General features: G+C 41.8%; 1 protein-coding gene across 1 annotated transcript in view; it reads right to left on the bottom strand.

Moving 5' to 3' along the window:
- The window catches only part of TRPC4 (transient receptor potential cation channel subfamily C member 4), a 1,290,729-nt gene that overhangs the window by 151,627 nt on the left and 1,112,065 nt on the right, over positions 1 to 27,037 (bottom strand). The window contains exon 6 of the mRNA XM_086935069.1: positions 24,358 to 24,497. Within this exon, the coding sequence (XP_086791195.1) occupies positions 24,358 to 24,497 (140 nt within the window). The remainder of the gene's footprint in view (positions 1 to 24,357; positions 24,498 to 27,037) is intronic.

The following is a 27,037-nucleotide window of genomic DNA, read 5'->3' as shown; positions in this document are numbered from 1 at the left end:
TGAGTTTGGCACTTAGAATTTAGAGGGACTTTTATTAACTAACCTGGGTTTTGTTATGATTTATGATTCAGTATTTCTGTATCTGCCTCATCATGGCTAGACTATGCAACCTGCTAAAAATACTTTAGTAACAATTCTGGATCAATCCTCTAAAACGTAATTTTTGACCTAGAACTCTGTTCTTGAGTTGTCCCAGTTTCTAATTATGATGTAATTCTGCTACAATTCAATTATTGATGGGGAGGTTATTCTCTTACTACTAGACCAATGAGAAGATTTGTTGAGCCGAACTGCCTAAAGTAAATCTTTGGGTTCATGCAATATTGGAGTCCAAGGGAATAATTGGTGCCTGATTCTTAAGGCAATCAGGTATAGGCCAATTTTACCACACTTAAAATGGAAAGCACAAGCAATATACCACTGGTTAGCAGGGGAAAATAGGCAGAGAAAGACACAAATCTGGGCTGTCCCTGTGGGAAAGGCTAGTTCCAACAATTATTTCATTTTTGTGTCTTTCCCAGAGTGAATTTAATCAAAGAAATTAAAATCAGCATTCTGAATAAGCCTCTGTAGATTTTATTGAAGGAATGGGCTGGATGCCTCTAATTTTTGGAGCACTTGCTTCAGTGAGAGATGGTGACTATCACACTATGACATCATTCTACATATTCTGAATCAGTCCTTGTCTTCCAATTCTGCCATGGTCCATTTTCTCCTTCAGCTGGCTCATTAGCTGTTTTGCCCTTCAATTCACTACTGTCACACTCCTGCTTTGATACATGTCCTATCCTGTGTCTTCTCACACACTCCTCACATTCTCCCACAGTCACAGTGTTGGGCTTGGCCCTTTTTGCAGGGTCATCCCTGAGCTTTTTGCCTTCCTCCTGTATTTTTCTCTGACCTGTTGTTGGTTGTTTTATGACTCCGGGCACATTTTCAGTGCTGATCAGTGCTAAAGTGCATATACTCTCTATTGTAAGTGGTGTAATGGATTAGTGACTCTATGATTGACTTATTTGATTTACTTGTCAGACCCTAGCACAGTGCACCATGTGTGTCCGGGGCCTGTACATCAAATGCTGCTAGTGGGCTTGCAGCACTGATTGTGCTCTCCACAGAAGCAGCTTGTAAAGTGTGTCTCAGGCCTTCAGTGAGAGAGGGTGACTATCACACTATGACATCATTCTATATATTCTGAATCAGTCCTTGTCTTCCAATTCTGTCATGGTCCATTTTCTTCTTCAGCTGGCTCATTAGCTGTTTTGCCCTTCAATTCACTACTGTCACACTCCTGCTTTGATACATGTCCCATCCTGTGTCTTCTCACACACTCCTCACATTCTCCCACAGTCACAGTGTTGGGCTTGGCCCTTTTTGCAGGGTCATCCCTGAGCTTTTTGCCTTCCTCCTGTATTTTTCTCTGACCTGTTGTTGGTTGTTTTATGACTCCGGGCACATTTTCAGTGCTGATCAGTGCTAAAGTGCATATACTCTCTATTGTAAAGTGGTGTAATGGATTAGTGACTCTATGATTGACTTATTTGATTTACTTGTCAGACCCTAGCACAGTGCACCATGTGTGTCCGGGGCCTGTACATCAAATGCTTCTAGTGGGCTTGCTCACTGATTGTGCTCTCCACAGAAGCAGCTTGTAAAGTGTGTCTCAGGCCTGCCATTGCAGAACCTGTGTACAGTCCAGTACTGACATGTTGACTTGGTAAGTGCACCCATTTGCAAGTCCCTAAACCTTCCCTTTTCTACATGATATCTACTTCTAAGGTAGGCCGATGGGCAGGATGTATTGTATGTGAAAGGTAGGACATGCCCTAATGTGTGAGCCATGTCCTGATAGTGAATTGCAGCCATTTTTGTTTTTCACTATTGCAAGGCAACCTGTTCCCATAGGCCAGAATGGGCAGCTTGATTATAACATCTTATAATCCTAACGGACCCAGGGAACATGGTAGAAAAACGAATTTAATATGCCTGAAAGTAGGCATTTTCTTGCCTAACCATCCAGAGTGCCTCTGCTAGGTTGTGTATTGCACGTCTGGTTTGTGAGTGACAGGGGCTGGGGTGGCTCCAGGAAACAGGATGAGTCAGCACTAGGCTGAATAAAACTATCTGCAGTGGGAGTGGTGGGAGGAATAGCACCTGGGCCTGAATATGGCTGTGCCTGCCTTCAACAATGCTGGTTCCACCTCCTGTGGTGTGTCTGATGACCCTGGCCCACACTGACAAAGGAAGAAGTTGTGCACTGGCAGAATGCTGGCAGAACGATTTGTGTGTATAAAAAGGGGGTACTTTAGATCACTTCTGGGAAATCAAGAGGAACCTTTGCCAAGGAGAAGAAACCAGAAAAGCTGAAGGAGGATTACTGCCCCCGTGCTGTTTGTTGTCTGGGGTTGGCCTGCAGGGGTTACTTGTTGCCAAGGAAAGGAAAAAAGGACTTTGCTGTTTGCTTTGTCATCTTGCGGAAGATATCCAAGAGCTTGAACTGAGCTTGCCTCCTGTCTGAAGTCTCAGGTACACAAAGACTTCACCACCCACTTCCCCTGAATTTCTTTGCTTGGAATTCTGACCTGCAATGAGGTGCCTGCTGTTGTTTGGGCCCTCTGAGAGACTGTGTGTCGCTGGGAGCTGGAACCGTGACATAATGAGGAAAAGCATGTCGCCACCACAGCAGTTGCAGTCGCATCACTGAAGAAGCATGCTGCCGGTGTAGCTGTTTGCCTTCGCATCGCCGACGAAGCATGTCGCAGGGCCTGTCGTGGCTCCAAAGATCATCGATTTCACTGCACGGCTATCGCGCACGGCTATCGGGCGTGCAGGCATGGCATCCCTGGTATCGCATCAAAGACGCCATTTTGTCACATCGCACCGGATCTTCGCATCGCATTGAGGCGCCATCTTGTCGCATCGCACCGGATCACAGTAAGAAACCAACCTCTGCTTCGGTAAGGAACCGACGCATCACCTCCCCCGAAGCAAGGAACTGACGCATCATCTACCCTGCAACCTTTTTGTTTGTATTGCGTGATGCATCCAAGGTACTTTGAGAGTAAAGTGTTGCATTTACCATCTACATTGAACTAAGCTATTTCTACCATTTGAAAGTCATATTTTTAGTACAGTATTGTGGATTTTTGTCGTTTGGTCTTGTGTTGAGTCTAGTAAAGATTACTTATTTTTCTAAACTGGTGTGGTGTCCATTTATAGTGTTTTCACTGTATAACTGTATGTGTTCACAAATGCTTTACACACTGCCTCTGAGACAAGCCTGTCTGCTCGTGCCAAGATACCAAGGGGGTGAGCAGGGGTTACTTTACAAGTGTAGCCCTTTACCCTGACCTGTCCATTCGCTTCAGGTAACCAGCCATTCAGCATTCCCAGCTTTTGGGGTGCTTATAGTTACTCGAGCATTTTGAATCTTTGTGCACACAATTGCATCTGCTCACTTATTGGTGATGGTCTACCACTCTTCCTTTTCTTTAATTCGTGGTCATATCCTTGCTCATAAAGTGTGTTGACCCGTATTTCGGTAGCCTTTTTAAAGTTTTCCGTTTGTAGCAGGTTGTATTCTACAAACATATGAATATACATGTATTTCTTTTTCATTGCAGTGGCCCCGGACGAAGGGACTATAAGTCCCAAAATGCATCGGGCTACCTTGAAATGTCTTTGATTTGAAAACACTGGAATGCCAGGATGTTACTTTGTAATAGAATGGAATGATTTTCTGTTAGATATGCTATATAAACCATTGATGTATTAGTATCAGGTTTGTTTCAATCCACATGTTGATTTTTCAATAACAAACAACCATTGTACGATAACAACTTTGTGAATGAAGCTTCATTTTGTTTAATCATTCATACCACTGACTCTTATCAGTGTTCTAGAAAAGATTGTTTAAATTGCTTAAACTTCATTGGTAGTGCACGCAGTTATTCAAGTGAGCGTTCTATTGATTCTTTTGACACTTTTCTAACTACCTGACCTGCTAATGCCCCAGCCCCACATGAAAAAAATGATAAGCACTGTTGGAGTTATGGGAGAGTTCACTGCCAAGAATGGCAGTAGGAAATCACTCCTAATTCTTTAAAAATGTATGTCTATTTCTAAAGTGTACAATTCACAACCTCACACACCCATAAAAAAATACACATGCAATAGGCAGGTTTATTTTCTGGTATTGTGAATTTGTGTTGTTCAGCTATTGAAAAGTTCAAATATAGCATAGAGAGGAAGTAAAGCTACCTCGTCGCAAAGGAGCACTTGCGGAATTCCATTAAAGAGGGCTGTGTTTCATTATCTGTGCCTTCTTAAACATGTATTCAGAATGCACGTACGAAAGATAATTAAATGGCATTAAGGATTAAGTCCCCAGGGGTATCTTTCAGCTCATTTATGTAGGTAGTCAGTAATCGCTGTTTTGTAATGCAAGCTTAAGTGAGTATTCTGCATTTCTAATTTCACCATATTGATCTGATTGGAAAACAGATAAGAATGAATGAAAGCTGCAAGTTCGTGAGTCTATAATAAACGATGAAACAACAGCCTGACTGGTGTCCCAGTTTCCAGCATATAGAGGGCCAGATGTAGGTAGCCCTTTACCGATCGGAATCGGCCGAAAATACCGATTTTCGGCCGTTTCCGATCGGTAAAGGGCTATTGAGATGTAGGGGCACATTTTCGGTAATTTTACCGAATCGGTATCATTACCGAATCGGTAAATTTACCGATTCGGTAATATGTACCGAATCGGTAAAATAATTACCGATTCGGTAATATTTACCGATTCGGTAAAATTACCGAAAATGCAATGTAGGTAGGCAATGTACCTCCTGCACATGGCTTACAGAATCGGTATTTTACCATGGAAAACAAATCCATGGTAAAATACCGATTCCGGTGTGCATGCACATGTGTGCATGCACACCTATGCCATGTGACAGGCAGACCTGCCCTTAGGGCAGGTATGCCTGCCACATGGCACCCACGCCTGTTTAGGGGGTGCCAGGGGGTGTCAAAGTGACACCCCCTGCACCCTTGTGAAATTCGGTATTTACCGATTCGGTAAATACCGAATCGGTAAAGCCTATTGATTCCTATGGGCTTTGAAGCCCATAGGAATCAATAGGCTTTACCGATTCGGTATTTACCGAATCGGTAAATACCGAATTTTACCGATTCGGTAAAAGGGAACATCTGGATTCCCTACATACCAACCCCTCACATTTACCGAATCTTAATTACCGAATCGGTAAAATTCGGTAATTTTCGGTAATTAAGATTCGGTAAATGTTACTTACCTACATCTGGCCCTTGGTACCTTCTCAACTATTTTCATTTCTGATGTGTTAGAAGATTGCCATTTCCCAGTTTTTGTTTTCAAAGGTGTAGCTTTTGCCACTGCTCAACAGAACGTTTTATACTGTATTAAAAAATGCAAAAAAATTAATGAAGCAAAATGATTCATGTTTCCAGATTGTATAGTGAGAAGGACTAGAAAAGAATGAAGGCTGCATTGGGGCAAACTTTCCTAACACCCAGGCCCTGGTAATAAACTACATGAATGTACATGTTTCCATTATACACCCAGTTCTGTCAAAATCACTGATACAATTTGGTATGACAGAAAGAGCTACAGATGTTTGTGCAGCTCTTTCTATAAAAGACGTTGCACTGGTGCTATTTGTGCGATTGTTAGAAATGGGGGTTTCTAGTTGGCAGAGGTAGGTATCTTTGTCCAAGTAGGGACCCTTGCTTCTAGTCAGGGTAAGTGGATACACACTTTAGACAATCCATGCTCACCCCCTGGGTAGCTTGGCACGAGCAAACAGACTTATCCCAAAGGCAATGTGTAAAGTATTTGTACTCAAAACACACAGTAATACAGTGATAACACCATAAATAGACTCCAAACTAAATTATAAAGTATCCGTATCTAAACGCAACAAGACCAACATGACAAAAATCCAACATTCATGTAATAAGAATATGACTTTTCAAATGTTTCAAGTAAATAGGGACCATAGAAAACTATGGATGCGTGATTTCTCACAATGTACCTGTAGGTGCGCCAACATTCACAAGGCCAAGCAGCCTCAGAGATTTGAAGTGTCGAGAAACAAAGAGATGCATCAGTTCCTGAGTCTTTGGGGAGGCAATGCAACAGTGTTGCTGTATGCAAGAGAAGTGATGCGTCGAATCCGGTCTGTAGGGGTAAGTGATGCGTCGACTTCAAGACGGTTCTGGTATGCGGGGATACGTTGGAAAAACTTTCCGCACAGATACGATGCATGGAAACCTGGGATGCGTCAGCAAGTGGCGCTGCAATGGTTTCTTCAACCGTAATCCCTTGATGTGTCGGCTTGGCAGCGGCGCAGTAATGCATGGAGATTCTTTTTCACTGCGGTGCTGCTTCAGGAAAAACAGCCGCACGAAGAGTTTTCTTCCAGCTACCAACATCAGGAATAAGTCCAGTGGCCCACAACTAGATCAGGCACCTCCTGACAGGTCAGAACTCTCAGCAGCAGATTTCAAGAGAGCTGGGGGTGAAGTCTTAGTGTCCCTGAGATTTCAGAACAGGAGGCCAGCACACACAGGCCCTTAGAGAACTTCTTCAAGCAGGTTCATAGTAAAGTTCCAGTCATTGTCCGCTCCTTGGCAGAAAAAGCAACTACAAGCCAACCCCACACAGCGCACAGAAAAGGGGCAGTCTCCTCCTTACAGCTCTTCAGCTCTTCTCCTTGGCAAAAGTTCCTCTTGAGTCCTGAGTGATCTAAAGTTCAAGGGTTTAAGGTCGACTACTTATAGCAAATGTTGTTCTCTTTGTGTAAGGGTCTCTGGGGTCTCTGTCCTCACTGGTGCAGTATGACAACAGTGGTGGAGACAGCATTGTGCAAGGGAGACAGGCCCTATTCAGGTGCAAGGAACTCTCCTCCCACTACTCTAAATACAGCAGAGCCCCATTCCGCTGAGCTCTAAGTCATCCAGGAAGGGCCATGCACACCTTAACCCCCCCCCTGTCTACAGTGAATGCACATCCCCAGCCCCTGTCTCTCCAAAACCAGACAGTCAATCCACGAACAGGCAGAGGCACAATGAATGGTTAAACAACAAAATGCCTACTTTCTAAAAGTGGCATTTTCAATCACACAATTTAAAAACTATCTCTACTAAAATATGTGTTATTGAATTCTGAGTTCAAAGAACCTAAAGTTTATTTTTCTATTGTGTCTTAATGGGAAGTTATACTTGGAAGATGTTAAATATTTCCCATACTATCCTATGGGACGGATAGCCTTTTAAAAGTGAAAAACTAAATTGGCAGTATTTCACTATCAGGACATGCCACACACATCAGGGCATGTCCTACCTTTCATATACACTGTACCCTGTCCATGGGGGTACCTTGAGCCTACCACAGGGGTGTCCTACATGTAAGAAAAGGGAAAGTTAGGGCCTGGCAATTGGGTGCACTTGTTGAATTGGCAGTTTAAACTGCGCACAGACACTGCAGTGGCAGATCTGGGATACCTTTGCAGGGCTACTCATGTGGGTGGCACAATCAGTGCTGCAGGACCACTAGTAGCATTTGATTTACAGGCCCTGGCACACTCAGTGCACTTTACTAGGGACTTACCAGTAAATCAGATATGTCAATCACAAAAAACCAATTGTGATAATTTACGCAGACAGCATATGCACTTTAGCACTGATTAGCAGTGGTAAAGTGCCCAGCATCCCAAAGCCAACATCAACAGACCAGGAAAAAATAGGAGGAAAAAGCAAAATGTTTAGGGATAACCCTTCAAAAAGGGCCATGTCCAACACAACCCACTTCTAGCCTAAAGCCAGGATAGACCAATCCATACCTCAATGGGCTTCACTGCTTGGGGCAATAGAAGAAGGAACCGGGCACTCAACAGCAGGGTTCTATTCCCGTTTTATGCCTCCCTAAACCCAGTTGGATCCCTCTATCCATACTCTTAGGGCCCACTAAGCTACTCCACGGGGAACCCTTCTCCTCACCTGTGGACCCCATCTGTGCAGTGCCTAAACGTACTTTGCTCACAGATGTGTCCCAACAGGCAGACAGTACCCACAAGCTGCACCTAGGCAACAACCCCTATCCTTTTTGGGTTAACCACAAAAGTAATTGAATTAACCTGTGCTTAACACACTGGTAGCTTGACAAAAACAGACAGGCTTAACTTAGAGGCATTGTGTAAAGTATTTATACAGCACACAAACTGTAATAGAGTAAACACATAACACAAGAAAAATCCCAAACTAATTTTGTAAAATAGAGTAAAGATTAATAAATTAATTGAAAACAGAATGAGAAAAATCCAATCAATAGAACTGGAAATATTCCGTTTTTAAGTAAATATAGCACCTAAAATCACAAAGTGCCACTCGCGGTCATCTGGTCATGCTAAACTGTTGAAAAGTCACAAATTCAGGCTGACCTCAATGGAGAGCGGGGTTGATACAGGGACCAAGTTCGTTCCGCTGAAAGAGTTACCATCTCAAAGTCCGGAGAAAGGAGTTCCATTCCTGTTGAAAGAGGCATGGAGGAGCAGGGAGAGTGTCACAGAGTGTCGTCACGGTAGTGCATAGAGCAGGCCGGGCTGTCATCTCTGTAGAGTGAAAAATCAGTCGGGTGTCATGGACTGTGGTTTTGCCAGTCGTCACTGGCGGTCACTGTAGCATAAAGAGCGGGTTTTCACCGAACCTTCACATTGGCAGTCGTTGGGAGTGTCTCTACCTAAAGAGGCCCATTTGCATTCATGAGTAGCCAACACTGCAGGATTTCACCTTTTCTTCTAGAAAGGAGCTAAGAATTATGCCATCCAGGGACCCAGGACTAGAGGTCCACTGTTGGGTATCAGGAACTGTCTCTAGCAGAGGCCAGCAGGGCTTAGGCAAGTCAAGTTGCAAGCCTAGATAGGTCTAGTTGCAGCAGGCCAGCTGCAGAGTTGCAGGGACCACTGGAGCTTGTTTGCCCCTGTGGCTCAAACAGGAGGTCAGCCAACTGACCCTTGGAGTCACTCAGTTCAGCCTAGGTTTGAAGGTAAACAGGTCCAGTCTCCTTTCTCAAACAACAAGGCAGTATTTTGTAGTTGGGCAGTCTTTCTTCTGTAATGTCCACAGGTCCAGGAGGGTTTTAATGAGTGGCTTTGGAAGTCCAATATTTATACCCTGGGCCAGCATTTTGAAGGGAGATTCCCTATACTATCCCCCCATCTAGTTCTGGTAAGTTCTCCCCCTTCCCTGTGAAGGCTACAAACTGTCTAGGATGACAAAAGACAGGCAGGTCTGGTGTCAGATTCCCTGTCTATGTGCTGGAGGCAAACCCTTTGAAAGGTCGGTAGGGCTGGGTACAGCCCCTCCCAGTCATCCTGCCAGGATGGCCCATACTGTTTCCACATAGTCTCCCTTAGTGTTACTTTCTGGAAGCAATAAACAAACCCTTCATGGTCATCTGACCTCGGGTACTGGCAGAAGGCATAAATGGTTAGGACAAGAAAATGCCAACTTTCTAATAGTGGCATTTTCTGATTTGCTACTTAAATGTATTAAAAATGAAGGTTAAGGCCTGGCAAAAGTTTTATTTTGACAAGTCTAAATTACAGTTTACAATTGCACTACAGGCTGAAGTGGCAGGCCTGAGACATGTTTTTAGAAGGCTAGTTTGGTGAGTGGCACAATGAGCGCTGCAGTTTCACTAGTAGCATTTAACTTATAGTGGACCCAACCCTGAATACATGTAGTGCCATTTACTAGGGACTTACAAGTAAATTAAATGTACCAATTATTTGTAAGCCAATTTTACCTTGTTTGAAGGAGAGAGCACAATCACTTTAGCACTGGTTGCCATTGATAAAGTACACAGAGTCCTGAAGACAACAAAAAAAAATTCAGCAAACAGGAGGAGTGAAGGCAAAAGGATTTGTGGAATACCACACCAAGGATGTTAGGTCTAACACACACCTATTGTGTGGAAATAACGTTTGGCCATATATAACCCATCTATTGCCCACAAAGCATACATTGAAAATGTAATCGAAAACCTGTTAAAAGGCTGGAATACTTATATTAATGACTAGCAGCCCGTCCCGACGTTGTCCGGGTATGATTTGGAATTGCTGCCGACCAGTAGTATATTGTTTTGTAGGATTTCATTTTGATAGCATTTCTTATCTGTGACAGGCCTGTGAAACGCTCTGATTCACAGTGCACTGCTGATGCACTTCATAGTGCGTGTTCAGTAGTGTGTGAACTCGAGTTTCCCTACTTTATTTTTCCTTGCAATATTATATAGCGCGAACTCGACAACATGGCATGTGCACAATTTACATTACAGAAGAACACATTCATTTGTGGTAGGTACAGGGAGACAAAGCAATTTGCCTGGAATCACAGGATGTTGAGCTGATGCAGAGATTCGAACGTAGCTCCCCAGCTCTAAAGTTCGCAATTCTAGAACTTGTGGCGGGAGGTGTGTCTAAAAGTATATGTCCGTGCTGGCCATCAAAGAGAGAGACCTGTGCATTTTTCAAATGGGTGGTGAAAAAATATGAGTATGTTGCTGGAAATGTTGGCTGCCGTTCCACCAATGTACTTACCGGGGGAGGGTAAACAGCCATTATTCCGCAACTTTCTTTCCGCATACCATCACTCCGCATACTTTCATTACGAAAGTACCATGACTCCGCAATGCCATTATAATGCATGGCAATACATTTTATATGATTTTACCACACATACATTTACAACGAAATTCGTTGTAAATGCATGAATAGTAAAAGCCTGTTTTTTTAAATGTTTGGATAAGGTAAGTATGGGTATAGGGGTATATGTTTTGGGGTACGGAGGTATATGTTTTGGGGTGTTTGGGTATTTTAAGGGTTCAGATATAGTTTTGGGTTATGGGTTACAGGGGTAGTTTTAGGGTTTAGGGATAGGTAGGGGTTTTGGGGTACAGGGGTAGTTTTATGGTTCAGGGCTTGGTTTGGGTTTTGGGGTATAGGGTTTTTTTTAGGGTTCAGGGGTAGATTTGGGTTTTGGGGTACAGGGGTTTTTTAAGGGTTCAGGGCTAGGTTTGTGTTTTGGGGTACAAGGGTATTTTTAAGGTTCAAGGCTAGGTTTGGGTTTTGGGGTACAGGGGTATTTTAGGGTTCAGGGGTAGGTTTGGGTTTTGGACTACAGGGTTATTTTTAGGGTTTAGGGCTAGGTTTGGGTTTTGGGGTACAGGGGTATTTTTAGGGTTCAGGGGTAGGTTTGGGTTTTGAGGTACAGGGGTATTTTAAGGGTTCAGGGCTAGGTTTGGGTTTTGGGGTACAGGGGTATTTTAGGGTTCAGGGCTAGGTTTGGGTTTTGGGGTACAGGGGTATTTTTAGCGTTCAGGGGTAGGTTTGGGTTTTGGGGTGCAGGGGTATTTTTAGGGTTCAGGGGTAGGTTTCGGTTTTGGGGTACAGTGGTATTTTTAGGGTCCAGGGCTAGGTTTGGGTTTTGGGGTACAGGGGTATTTTTAGGGCTCAGGGGTAGGTTTGGGTTTTGAGGTACAGGGGTATTTATAGGGTTCAGGGCTAGGTTTGGGTTTTGGGGTACAGGGGTATTTTTTGAGTTTAGGGATAGGTTTGGGTTTTGGGGTATATTTATAGGGTTAAGATGGGTTAGTGTTTAAGGGTGTTGGGGTATTTTAAGGAGTAAGGGTGGGTTATGATTATGGGGTGCAGGGGTATTTAAAGGGAGCAGGGTGGGATTAGCACACAATATGAGACATGGCATGAAGGGCGGAACGTACCACACGCCCCCAGCACACGCCCACAGCACAAGGGAAACACAACCACAAGGGACTACTTTGCTGGTTGTTTTACCTTTTAAATGTATATGGTGGGCGTCTGCATAGCCTATGTCCTTCTGCTGCAACTGCCCTTCCCAACGCTGTATTGGGTATTGTGATTGGTGCTGTGGTTCCTGAGATTACCTGCCTCAAAGGTTTGGGCTCTCTCTTTATTATATTAGTATGGATTTCACTATGTAGTGGAGCCATCAGTCAAATCTTATGCCCTGGCAAAAGATTAATTAAGGTCAAAATAACCTTCAACAAGTCTCCAACTTTCCCACCCACTCCAAACAGAATATTCTTAAATTGGTGATTCATGACCTTCAAAAAGTAGATTGTATCACAACAATTGAAGTGGAATGGTCTGGTCAACTTTTAGTTCATCTACTAATAAAGTCCCCGTTGCATTGAATTGGGTATCACTTTCTGACCATAACCACAATCATGATTTTGAACTTAAATGGTGGATGGAATTGAATATTATCACTGAAAATACCTTCATTTTTGAAGGGTGTAACATCAGAGATGTCTTATGTACAATTGATTCTACTGTACTTGCCCATAAATATGTTTGGGATAAACAGACATAATCCATGATGCTTTGATGAATGACTTCACCTGATCCAAGACAGTGGAGAACATCAAGGGCTCCAACAATATTTCCGACTTTAAAAGTCTCCTGAAATAATAGAAAAATATGAAGGTCCAGATGTATCAGTGTTTTTCCGTTCGCAAACGGGCCGATTCACAGAATCGGCCCATTTGCGAACAGGAAAAAGTCTTTTGGATGTATCATCCCAAAAGGCATTCACATAATAGGTAATCACAATTTTTGCAATTTCCTATTTTGTGAATGCATTTAGGGAATCGCAATTTGCGATTCCTAAAATGCAATGCAGAAAGCAAGATAAATTTGCGACCTGGCTTTAAGGAATCGCAAATTACCACCAACTTCCAGGGGCAGATTTACAAGAAAGTGACGCATCTGTAGAGATGCGTCACTTTTGATGCACCACCACTCAAAACCCTTGCATCACCATGTATGCACCATATTTACAATACGGCGCACCATGGCGCAAGGATTGCCAGATGCATCAGAAATTCTGACATATCTGTTGAAGGAAAAGTCACGCATTGCTGGAGTCGTGTCACAAGCACGACGCAACTCCAGCAATGTGTGTTGTGGCCTATTCCCAATACACTGTGTCACTCCTTATGCCTGCTTCAAGCAGGCGTAAGATTTTGACGCAGTGGCCTCCTAAAAGTCATGCAGTGAAATCTTGTAGATTTCACTGCATCACTTTTACAAGGCTTTCCTGCGTGGGAACGCCAACCCTGCATACATTATACCTGATGCAGGTATAATGTAACGCAGGGCTTTACAATGTGACGCATCTCCCTAGATGCGTCACATTGTAAATGGGCCCCAACTTTAACACCGCTGCTGCATCACAAAAGTGAAGCAACAACGGCGCAAAAGAGACGCAAGGGACTTATAAATCTGCCTCGCACTTTTTAGCATTTTTCTAAGTGGCATATGGTGCACATACATGATCTTAGGGCATGTGTCTGCGCCACATGTGCTCATATGCACATTTCAGTGGTGCAACAGGGTGTCCTTTTGGCACACTTCAAATTACAAGCGCAATTTGCTAGTATCAATTTAGTATTTTCAAATTGCGAATGCAATCCTATTCTTTCCTATGGAGATCTAGGCCCATAGGAATGAATGGGAAAGTAATCCTTAATAGCGAATCGCAATTTGTGATTCGCTATTAAGGAATTTGTAGGATGCAGATATTCTTTTGCAAATCCTACATACATTGAATTTTGCGATTCTTAAATAGCAAATCTTTAAAATTTGGCATTTAAGAATCGCAAAAGCAATTCATGATACATCTGGCCCAAAATACTTTATAGCACATTACTAATTCAAGAACTCCTAAATTATCAAAAATAACTTTTCAACATGATAAAACTCAAAACTGTTTATGCACCTCTCTTCAATCACAACAGCAATTCAACAAAGGGACTGTCTCAGAAAAATGACAAAATTCATAACGAATTCCACTGTGAAATCAGAATACCCACACCTTAAATTCCCATCAATCTTGAGACACAAAAATATTTGGTCAATTTTCTTAGTGTAAACATCGTAGGTAATCCAAAGCCAAATTTCTACTATGGGGACACAATTCCTGCTCCATTTAACAAAAGTCACTTCAAATTTGGTCTATGAGGCAATCTAGTTTAAGGCTCAATTTAACATAAGTCTTTCCTAATTACATCAAAACCAGATACATTATGCTTACACTGAAGAAACCACAGTATTATCCCAAGAAGATGATCATCTACTGTCCTGTCACATATTTTCCATGTCTGGAATTGGTTCTAGACATTTAATTTACAAGTCACATTGAACCAATTATTCTTCTAGCCTTCCGTCAATCAGGGTTTCACAGTGGGTGTATTACTGAATCTGCAACATATTAAAGCTCTGCTGATATTTATCTCCTGTATGATGACAGTGCTTATTGTTTTCTCATCCTCTTTAAATTGCCTGCTCCTTTTGAAAAAGTTGATCACCATATGCTAGTTGATCTCCTGGAGTTATTAGCAGGAATTAGAGGTGCGGTAAGGAGCTGATTTTCCTCTTTTCTGAATCATTGTAAGCAATTGGTCAGGTAAGGTCGTTTCACCTCAAAATCAGTTTCTGTCACATATCACGTTCCCCAGGGCTCCGTACTTGCTCTGCTACAGTTCATCCTCTATATGGAACCACCAGCCAGGCATGTCTCAGACAAAAGAATATAAGACCAAATTACAACTGTGCTCAGCAGCAGTGTTTGCTGAGCTTGGGTATGGGGGCTACACCAACCTCCCCCAGCTGGTGGTCCCTAGCACCATCAATTTTCATCTACTAAATATATATCACTGCACAAAACAATGCCTGGCTGACACTCTGACTCTCAATAACGTAAGCTTCAGGAAGCCAAGTATCTTTTACAGCTACATGAGCTAGTGTGCATGTGCAAGACAATGTACATTTGTTTTTTTGACAAGGGGCTTACCTTTTAACAGCCCTGTCCTATTATTCATGGGGGTCTCCAGTATCCAGCCCCAAATGATGTGCAGCAGCATCATTTTTTCGTGCTCACATGTAACCAGGCAAATGACCCTTACCACATCGCAGCAACCTAATCTTAAAAAGCAGACACTGGCAGTAAACAAAGACAGTCAGTTTACCGTGTGATTACTGTAGGGTTAGATACAAGTAGTGAGACTCCACCCATAGTAAAAAGTCAAAAACAGGGCGATCAAAAAAAGCAAAAGAAATAAGGGTCTATCGAAATGGGCGTAATCCATCTTGCAACAAAGTTAAGCACTATACAAGACTAATATGGGGCCCAATAGGGACCCATTTCAATGATTTTATTTATTTAATTCAAGGTCTGAGACCTGGAGGGGCCTGGCCTACTTCATGCATTGGCGCTCATTCATTTACAAATTAAGCACTGGACAATGGTTTAGAAAGGGGAAAGATGCCACAGGGGCTGGCATCAGGGGAGAGCAGAGGCCAATAAGAGAAACTCAAGGGATAATGAAAGCAGTTCTGTGGTGATTGAGCAGATTTACTTATGGAAACATAAACAATGAAAGATGAGTGCTGTTTATTTACCACTTTTTGACTTTTTGTATAGTACAGAGGTTTACCCCGCTGCAAAGCCGCAAAACTGCTGTTTATGCATTGCATAAATATAAAAGATTGCCCTGATTCTTGTCACTGGCATTGTGCGAATTTAATGTTTTTCGGAGTTGGTCTATTCGTTACAGTAAGGTTAACAAAGGCCGGATGCTTGCATCTTTTCAAACTATCATGTGCCATTCTGCAATGTTGTTACTTCTCTCACATGTCTGCTCGTCTTTGTACCAATTAGGTGTTCAAATTCATTCATTTGTTTTGAAGGCACTTCAAGCAGCGATTTTGTTTGCAACAGAGACAATGAGAACAGCAGAGATTTCAATAGCAACAGGGACAATCAGGACAGCAGAGGTCATGACAGAAAGACACAGGTACAGAGGGACACATCCAGATTTCCTCTTAAAGCCTCAATAACCAATATTGGGATTCTATGCTACAAGCAAAGAATAAACATATTAATGAGTGGTAACCTGCCTGAACACCACTTTAAACTGAAGACTATTGAAGGGGTGATGTACTAATGTTGGCTTATAAACCCTTCTTGTAAGGAAATGGCCCTTTTTTAGCATGATGTTCCACTAACCTGTGGACTCACCAACATCATAATTTCCTGTTTTGCAAAGCCAGGCATTATGGGAGATGTAGTTTACAGCTTTAATCTCCCTTCTTATATACTCCAATACCACCAGTTACGTCGTAAGGTTGGGAACAAGGGAGCCTGGCACTGAGAGATGTTGGAAAATGCACAGACAACAAAATAGGTTTGTACCTTGGTTCCTTTATTGTAAAGCACTGACTCACTTATGTACACAGTTCGAGATTTATGGAGCATGAAATGTGCCTTTAACCCACCAGTTTATATTTGAGTTTATGCATGCAATTACTGAAAAAAATGTGCTCTAGGATATAGGAAGTGCAAAGGTAGTGAACCTAGACCAATGTAGTAAGGCTGTACTGCCTTGTCTGTACCTTCCAATATGCGCTGGCCGCAACAGGTAATCAATAGCTGAATCCGGCTGAATTATAGGCAATATCTAGAGTTAAAATTCGAAAAGGAGAGGGAAAGACAATGCTCAAAAATAAGCCTAAGTTAATGTACTGGTCCCAAGTGGAAAAAGAGAGGGCTCATGATCTAAGGCTTACCGGAAAAGGCCCGGGGGAATTGCTTTAAAACATATGCTATTCAAATTTAACAAAGACTTCATGTCTCGCTGGTACGCTATATTGAACAAAAGTTCACTTGATTTGATACTTCTCATCATAGAAGAAATTTCCACTATACTTGCTGATTTGACGCAAGATATCCACAAACTTAAGGATGATCTCTCACAAAAAATGGATACTGAAGATTGGGACAAAGTATTGGAGAATATTAACACTAATTTGGACAAACATGCGAGAGAGGTGCACGAACGAAAGACCAGGAAGTTCCGAAGGGACACCATAGACTATAAACTAGATGAGGTTTACTCATGGGCGGAAACTTATGGCCAAAAACGTTTCTTTAAAAAACCAAGCACCAACTCTTCTGAGGAAAGTCTGGTACCTGATCAAGATCTAACGGTCCAACGTCCAAAACCACCCTCCACCACACCTCAGGTCATGACAACAGAAGGAGAGGCATCTACATCTAGTAAACAACAATCTTTTTTAGAGGTTGGCCCACTGACCAAGGGACCCCCAGACAAAATAACACCGCAATCAGAACCCGCACCCGAAGGGGACAAAACAAAAAAAGCCCCCGACACAGGAAGACCACAGAGAACTGTAAAGAAACCGAATCCCTAGTGATGAACATTTCGCACAGAACTCTTAATTCAGTGGAATTGAGAGTATTGAACAAAGGTATCTCTTTTGTTCCTACATACTCATCGAGTGAATTAGAAACTGAGACAGCATTATTCAAATTTATGCGCAAATTACGCCTAAGATGGTTCTTTTCAACTTTGCCCAACATTGAGGAGCACAGCCATGAATCACGGAAATTTCGTCCCAAAAGTACATTTATGGCTCCTATCACCCATAAATCACTTGACACCTTTGAACTTTTGGTGAAGAAAGACTTTGAAATGATTCAATACACTAAACCTTCTCATTCCAACATGACGGAAAAAGAACATAAAATTTTGAGATCTCTACAAAAAGACAAGTCAATTACTTTTCAACCAGCAGACAAGGGTGGTGCCCTAGTCGTACTAGACACGACATTCTACAACATGAGTGTGGAAACACACCTATCTGACACAGATACCTACCTGTTACTGGATAAAGACCCAACAGAAGAACTGATTGCTCTATTGACTTCTGTAGTCACTAAAGCTGTAGAAGAAGGCACAATAGATATACCAACTGGAAAATTCCTCATAAACCAGACACCTAGAGTTCCACACATATACATGCTTCCGAAGATGCATAAGGACTCCTTGAAACCACCGTTCAGGCCCATAGTGGCTGGATGCAACTCAATACATGAAGCCATCGGGTATTTTGTGGATCATCATCTACAGCCACTAGTACAAACTTGGGACACGTACATACGTGACACCACGGACTGTCTCACGAAGTTGGAAGCAATCGAACACGAGGTCAACCAGGATACCCTACTGTGCACGATAGATGTCGTGGCTCTCTACACTTCTATAGCACATAATGAAGGTCTAGAGGCAGTGGAGTGGAGATTGCTGACCTCATCCATACCATCTGATCTCTCAATCTTTCTTCTTGAACTATTACACTTTTCGTTATACCACAGTTATTTTCTTTGGCAAAATCAATTTTATTTACAGAAGACGGGCACATCCATGGGCTTTCCCGGAGCCCCCTCGTATGCGAATACTTACATGGCTTACTTTGAACACCAAAACATGCTCACTAACCCCACATGGACCAACAATGCTGTATCTATCTTTCGATACATTGATGACATTCTTGTCATATGGAATGGCCAGAAACATACACTTGAAGACTCTATAAAGACTCTAAACTCGCACAATCCGATGATTCAATTCACCTATAACATCCAAGAAAACAAGATACATTTCTTGGATATTGAAATCCGGAAGACTGCCACAGGCTTAAGTACATCAGTTTACACAAAACCTACAGATGTAAACAGTGCACTACACTTTACAAGTGCACATCCATTCTCTTTAAAGAAACACCTACCGATCTCCCAGTTTATGCGTATAAAAAGGATCACCTCTGACAATCAATTATGCATAGACAAGATTCAAGAACAAAAACGCAGATATCAAACAAGAGGATACCCAGTTGAAATACTTGATCAAGCTGAGGAACAAGTGGAAAAAAAACTGAGGAAGGACTTACTACAAGCCTCCGTGAAAACATCATCACGCAGAGAAGTATTTGTACTGAAACACTCCACTCAAGCTTCTCTCATAAAAACTATTATTAAAAAAAGATGGGAGATCATTGAAAATGAACCGGACTTCCGAGGTATTTTTTTAGATCCTCCACTATTTGCCCACCAAAGAGCCAAGAATCTTCGGGAAATTTTGAAACCACAAGAAGAAAAACCCACAGGAGGTTTCAAGGGAATGACAAAATGTTACAATTGCGGCCAATGCAGTAATGTAATCCCTGGAGATCTTTTTATGCACCCACAAACGGGCAAAAAACTGAAACTCCACCACACATCAAATTGCAACACTGAAGAAGTGATATATGCAATCAAATGCCCATGTGGCCTTGTGTATGTAGGCAGAACTAGTAGAAAGATTAAGACACGCATCATAGAGCACAAGAGCCGTATCAGGAATAAGAACACCACATCCCCATTGGCAACACACTGGGATAAGGCAGGACACACTATACCGCAAATACGGTTCACAATCTTAGAAAGAGTCAAAAAGGTTTCGGGCACAGACATTAATATCACACTGGCTCGAAGAGAAACGCACTGGATAAAAACATTGAGAACGTTGGCCCCGAATGGGCTCAACGACCATTACGAGATGTTATGTTTTATATAACCTATTTTGTATAGTTCAATATTGTACAGGATTTGCACCCACTTCAGCTGTTAAATCTACTCCCTGAAATTTCTAGCTTGGGCACCCCTCCTCTATTTTCTTAACCATCTTCATTCACATATGTTTATTTCAGATTTCTGTAATTTCTATTCTCCACTTATAGTTTATTTTTGTTTCACTCTGGTTATTTTTTGCCTCACTCTTTGTTACTTCTATTTCGTTAATCACACGGGATCCTTTTCACTTTTACTTTCCTTGCTTTTAAATTACTCCACAGCCCGTTTTCTACATCGTTCATCACATTAGGGTCTTTTTCAGCTCGATGCAGAGCTCTTCGCATCATAGCGATAGAACATCCCCCTTCGCGCTAAGTACTCTGGGCATTATCCAGGAACTTCGCGGTTTACGGAGAGAGAACATCTTGTATACTGGTTCATTTTCCGGGTACGTTTATTCTATTCCCTTAGACTTCGGTCTGTAGTTACTTTGGATAAACACGGAGGACACTAAATCCGCCTCCGTCCTTGTTTACATTTACAGCGTTGAGCCTCGAGACTCAAAACGACTGAGGAACGCATTTCATTTCCTCTTTGGGCAGCTGCAGCACGATTCTGAGCAGCATTGACCAGGATTCCCCCGGGCCTTTTCCGGTAAGCCTTAGATCATGAGCCCTCTCTTTTTCCACTTGGGACCAGTACATTAACTTAGGCTTATTTTTGAGCATTGTCTTTCCCTCTCCTTTTCGAATTTTAACTCTAGATATTGCCTATAATTCAGCCGGATTCAGCTATTGATTACCTGTTGCGGCCAGCGCATATTGGAAGGTACAGACAAGGCAGTACAGCCTTACTACATTGGTCTAGGTTCTCTACCTTTGCACCTCCTATATCCTAGAGCACATTCTTTTCAGTAATTGCATGCATCTACCATTTGGACACTTTTCCTCTCAGTGCACAGTTTGGGGTGCAAATCCTACTAGCTTAGCAGTAATCTTACTGCATGTTGCTGTGTTTTAGATTTCAGTGGCGACATTGATTGTGAAGAACTTCATACTCAAGAAAACTCATTCCCCTGACGAAGGGTTTTTCGTAACCCAAAATGCATTGGGACTTATGAAACAAAGGATGACATGTTATTGGAATCAAATGTAGATGATTAAAATCTAGTGTTTGTTCAATTTTATTTTGAAAATAGACAGGGACAGTCTATATTGCACTTCATTGTTTTTGTATATGTCAATAATGCTTTACTATATCTGATTTGCATCAGTAAAAACTGCAGATGAAATTATGAACTTATTGCCCTTGAGCATTTCTCACGATTAGTACACTGTTATTGGTGAAATTGTGACTTAGACATTTTGTCTTACAGCTCTGCATTCCCTTAACTGTGGGTTCTCCCACAGCCCCTTTTGAAGCCTGTGGACAGCAGCACGAATATAAGACTAACATATCTGGACTAAAAGCACGGTGGAACTTGCTCACGGTTTTTTGAAAAGTAGTTTCTGCTGGCCAAGTTTTCACAATTATGCCTTCACATTCCAACTCAATAAGGTGTGCAGAATACTTGCTGTGTGTTGCATGCATTTAATGTGTTTGACGAATTATTTGTAAATGGCACACATCAGCAGCAAGCCAATATGACTAGCATCTGAAAGGACATCATGTAAAATTACTTTTGCTAGAATACATATGAAATTAATTAGGAAAACATGTTTTTCCCAAGTATGTCTTTATTTTCCAAGACACATCCTACTTCTAATCCAGAGCACTTCAAGGGAAAAAAACTGTTTGTACGATCATAATTCAGAAGTTATTCAGGAAAAAAACATTCATTTTCCTGTCTGGTCCCTAATCATAAGAAGGCTGTGTTATATTTTAAATGCTTTCTGTATATACAGCAAACTATCTCCTTTGTGGAGGCATTGCTGATAACAAACTTTGTCCAACTTCATTGTATTCTATAGCCATGCCCCAGCCAGGAAGCCTTCACAGGAAGGGACAAATCACATCATTTCATTGTATGGCGAGAGCCGTGAACTGAGTGGACAATGTTGGCATTCCCATGCAACCATCCACGTTTTTTTATAAAAAATATTTCTTTTTATTAAAACAAACATCAGCATAAAACATTACAGTGGGTCAATTTACAGTAACCGAGCAGACGACAAGGGACAAAAGAATATACAATTACAAATGAGAAAAGGAGTCAGAACTTCACGGAGAAGGGGAATCATCAGTAGTAGCTTCAAAGGGCAGAGTGCAAATTTCTCCCTGATAACTGTTCCAGGGCCCCCAAATCTTCCACCATTTACGCGGGTGCCCCCTCGCAATATATGTAGTCTTTTCCCTAAACAAACTCCAATCTAGATGATTTTCCCAACTTTCAAGTGTGGGGGCCCGCTCCGATCCCCATAACAGTGCGATATCTCCTTTGGCAATCATGTAGCCCAGGGTAACCCATTGTGTCTGCGAGTTATTTAAGTCAGTGGGCTCCCATACATTAAGCAAGCATCTCCTAGCCTCCAGGGAAAGAGAAACTTCAAGCACTTCTCTGATTGTGTCATGAATGCTACGCCAATACGCGCTAACGGAGTCACACTCCCAAATGACATGAATGAAAGTCCCGACAGAGCCACAATTCCGTTTACAAAGCCCCAAATCTGAGAGACTTATGTGCGTCAACCTAGGACCCATCAGGTAAATTCTATGCAGAATTTTTAACTGAACGAGACGGAGGCGAGCCGGAATGGCGACCTCTCTAGGTGTCGACACTGCTATCTGCCAGTCCTCATCGTCCAACTCAAGCCCGTCTCCCATCCATTTGTCCCTCAGGGCCCCAAGGGAATCAGTCCTATGATTAAATAATTTCCTGTAAATGAGAGAAATCGTCTTATCAGGCAAATGTCCATCAAGTATCCTATCTTCCAGGGGAGAAGGCTCTGAAGGTTCAGCACCACCAGGTAGTGCTGCCAGGAGAGCATGCCGAATCTGCGCATATCGAAAATATTCAGAGGGTGCAAGCTTATACTCCTTCTGCAGCTCTACAAAGGACTTGATCCCCCTTCCCCCAGATATCTTTAACAGAAGAGATCCCGATTAGATCCCATCTGTCGAAGCCTTTCCTCTTCCAAAGCCTGCCCAGACTCACAGAGTCCCACAATGGGGTCGCCATAGTCACTCCGACCCTCCAGCCCACAGAGTTAGTTGCCCCGTGCCACACATGTACAGAATGTTTAGTAGGCCCAGTCAACTGCATTCTATTAGGCCGAGAATATTAGGCTCTATTGTAATTATGACCGGGAAGCAACCACCTGTTCATGGCGTAGCCAGGATCATCTATCCGGCCATACGTACCATGTTTGATTGCAGCCAAGTGCGCCGTCCAGTAATATCTTTTAATGTCTGGGAGAGCGATGCCTCCATCATACCATGATAGAGTCAGCTTATGCAGCGCAATGCATGGCCGACCCTCCCAGAGCAGACTTCGCTGCAGCCCTTCAATCTCATGGAAATAGCGTGAGGGTACGACATCTAGGGAGTTCTGTAAGGCGTAAAGAAAGCGAGGGAGGGACATCATTTTAAACAGTGTTGCCCTGCCTAATAAGAACAGAGGAAGCTTCTACCAATTAGATACGTCCCTCCCAAGTCAGTCCAAAGGAGGTAGAAGGTTAGGAAAATATCGAACTGACTGATCCAAGGATACAAAAATTTCCAAATACTTAAAACCTTCTTGACTAAGTTGTATAGGACTGTTCCTAGCGGGGACCGGAGAGTCTCCGCTCAATACAAATAAAATCGATTTAGTCCAATTAATAGTGAGGCCAGAGTTGCGTCTAAAGGAGGCAAGGACGTCACAGACTACCATAAGAGACTTGCACCCATGTTTTTTTTATGCAAAGCCCTATCTACTAACAATGGCAGACAAAACTATGCACCAAAAAATAATGCCTTCTTGAGGCAGGTGTTAAAAGGATAAATGTTTTAATTTCTCCTAACTTTTCCCACACTGCGTGTGTCCTGTATTGTACAAAACACATCCTATATATAAAAAGTTTTAAAGTTAGTCTAACAATGTGATTTTGTTCAGGAAGCATGCCCTCCAGTATAGAACTTATACTAAAGAGAAAGCTCACAGCTTTTGCACCGTGGCGCAACAGAGTGCGCGTGTTGTAAATCAGGCTCAAAGAGTGCCAGCGCATTGAGAGAAAGAAACAGTGCCATTTGACTGTAGATATTGTGCGCTCTTGCTCTTCAACTTTCATCCAACGCAGTTTAGCATAGCAAGCAAAGTTGTGTGAAATATTTGTAAATGAGTCCCTGCTTGTACATAATCCATTCACAAAATAACCCTAATTGCAATATTGCACACCTGGCAATGACATAAGTGTTATTACCAGTTTTTCTTCAGACATTTGGCAGACATTAGGAATGATTTTCGAATGTTTATGTATTCTGTTTCTGAAAAAGACTGTAAAATAAGAATTAGGTGGGATGGATATTTGTGTGGTACATTTATGAGAGGGTAATAACAGCACTGACATGTGTAGAGACAAGTGGACACCGTTTAGATTTCCCAATTAATGATACACCAATGAAAATGAATACTCTTCTTCAAAAACAGACTTGGTAGTAGAACAGTTCATACGAAGAAACACACTGTTTAATGCATGCAGATGTGTTTTTTAATGTATATACAGCATTTGAATGAATTGGAGAAAAAAAAATCAACACTTAGGTCAGTTAACAAAATACCCTTACTTAGTCCACAATACAATAGGTATTTAGGCATTACTGTACCTTTACAGAGGCAACTATTTTTAAAGAGATTGTTGCCAAGTATAAGGAATTCATTACAAAATCCATTAGGTTCCACCAGTCATGAATGTAATCTTGAAATCCACCGTCCCACATCTGTTTTATTTCACCCCAAATAAATCCTGCAAATGCAAAAGCATCAACACTAAGGATGAATGCATTCAAATATAAGAATTAGTCTACAATAGAAACATACATTGCATTTCATATTATAATTAAACCTTCAGAAAACAAAGGCATGCAACAAACTAACTAGCTCTAACATGAATGGATGTAAAAAGAAGTAATCTCCTTAATAATCCATTAACTCTTGCAGTTCTGAAACAAAGGTTTAGCTATCAAAATTGTTCTCTGGTAAATTTTGCACTTTATCATAACCCATCTCAAGAAAAATGTCAGAATACTGTTATAAAGTATGGCTTCATGGAACATTTGATAAACTACACACATTGTCACTTCCTAATAAGATGCCAACTTCAGGAAAGTGTAATCATTCCATGTACCCCATTCTACCTCCAGTAAAATCTGCACCACAGATCATCTAAAGGCAAACAAATTCACACCAATAACATTTGTCTTTCCTACATCCAAACATGCATCCAAGGCATAATAAACGTGATCCAACAAAAATTGCCACCAACCCAAATTTACTATCAAAAATACACACCCAGCAATTCACACTTACTAGAACAGCATGTCCCTTCTGAAACTCTAGCAGTAAATCTCCATGCACTACCCAACTGTCACTGTGAACACATCACAAATCACTTCTAAACACAATGCATCAGATCCATGTTGTCCCCTCCTCAAACATCTGCTCCTACCAACACAACCCTACTCCACCAAAGACAAATTAGGATCACCATGCTAATCGACCTCAGAAGAACCAAAATGGCTCCATATTTGGGCCCAATGAAAGAAAAATGAATTAAAGGAGTAGAACAAGTCACTGTTTCTAGGCATGCAAACATATTTCCAGCTTTGAAACATGCTACATTTTCAGTTATGACTTATAAAGAAAGATACTCCACATCTTATTCATCATCTAACATTTTGATAGCAAGATGCACAATCTATTTTAACAGCTCCGGTATCATCTCAACTGTCTATCACCTACAAGGTACAGCTCCAAATTCCTAGTTGAAAAACTTACCTAGCACCTTGAAATCTGCTTATCACTGACTTTAGCATACAGATAGACAGTCATGAAAAGATATATGCTTTAGACTTAATCAAAAGAACATCAGAAGTGTGAATCACCAAAGTTGCTAACAGCCCAGGCACAGTGGAACTCACACTTGTTTTCACACAGTATTAAACAGAACAAGCTGATGATACCACATCAAATATGATTGGATCATATTCTTCACTGCTTACATATTTTGAATGAGTGTTAGAAACCATATCCACATTATCAGAGTGGACCCAATGCCTACATCCAACAGACATTTCAAAGAGTTCAATGAAGTAGAGTTTGATGAACTATAGAAAGTAACTGGACCACAGTGGGTCCCAGCATTGGCCCAGCTTCTGTAATTTATACAAAACACCACAAAATTACTTCTGCTATTAAAAAGCTGACTTCAAAGAAGATAAGAAAACATAATGAAGGCCTCAAAGTGATTAAGAAATTGCCCAGCCATGATCAGGTGATGTTAAAAAGATAATACCAAAACGTTACATTGTAGTGGCAAAAGCAGAGTATGATTTGGACAAAACTGCCTTCAACATCTGAAGAAGTTATGAAAAGGGCATTTAGAGGACTAAAATATTGTACTACCCAAACACTATATTACCTTAAAAAAACAAATAAAGGAAATTTCTAGTAAGCGCAAACCCTGAAGCCATGAAGAATAGGGTACACAGACACATATATATATTCACTGAAAAAACCACAGGTTTCAGGCTCGTTATAGTTAGTTGGACATTTCACTCGTACAAAACCAGAGAAATTCGGCCATTATAGTTAGTGCAGCTAACTATAACTCACGCCCCCGCAATGCACTGCTGATGACGTCACATATTACATCATTCATAACATGGTCAGTGACATCACTGATGATATCATCCAGTGACTGTGTGTTTCTAAAGTTTAAATATGTGTTATATATAATGCCAAGGTGTATTGAAGAATGAGTCGGTCTATAAGTGTCTGGATGGATGAATTAGTAGGTGCGTGACTGACTGTATAAGTCAGTGATTAAATATGTCTTAATGAATGCACCGGTTATTGACTGATACAGACATTCACACAGTTTCGTTTGTCAGTTGGTGTGTAAGCAGTTGCATGCTTTGGTGAGGAGCTAAATGAGGATCTATATGGGTTATTGATTGGTTGTCTGAGTATCTGTATGGGTGACTGAGTGTCTGTGTGGGCGGGTGGGAGGTGTGACTCTGTGCATAGATGTGTGAGTGGATGATTCACTGGGTGTATGGGTTCAAGAGTGCATCTGCAAAGGGCTGTATGGGTGGGTGAGTGTGTGTATGGGTGTGTTGGTGAGTGAATGGATGCCTCAGTGGTACTTGTGTGAGTAACTGCATATGTGAAAGGCAGTATATGTGAGTGTTGGAGTGTATAAATGACTATATGTGAGAGTGAGTGATTGTGGCTGTTTGGATCAGTGTGTGCTTGTATTAGTTATTGTATAAGAGTATAAGTATG

The sequence above is a fragment of the Lissotriton vulgaris genome, chromosome 8, assembly GCF_964263255.1.
Source record: "Lissotriton vulgaris chromosome 8, aLisVul1.2, whole genome shotgun sequence".
NCBI classification, from domain to species: Eukaryota; Metazoa; Chordata; class Amphibia; order Caudata; family Salamandridae; genus Lissotriton; species Lissotriton vulgaris.
This window is presented reverse-complemented; position numbering and strand designations above follow the sequence as displayed.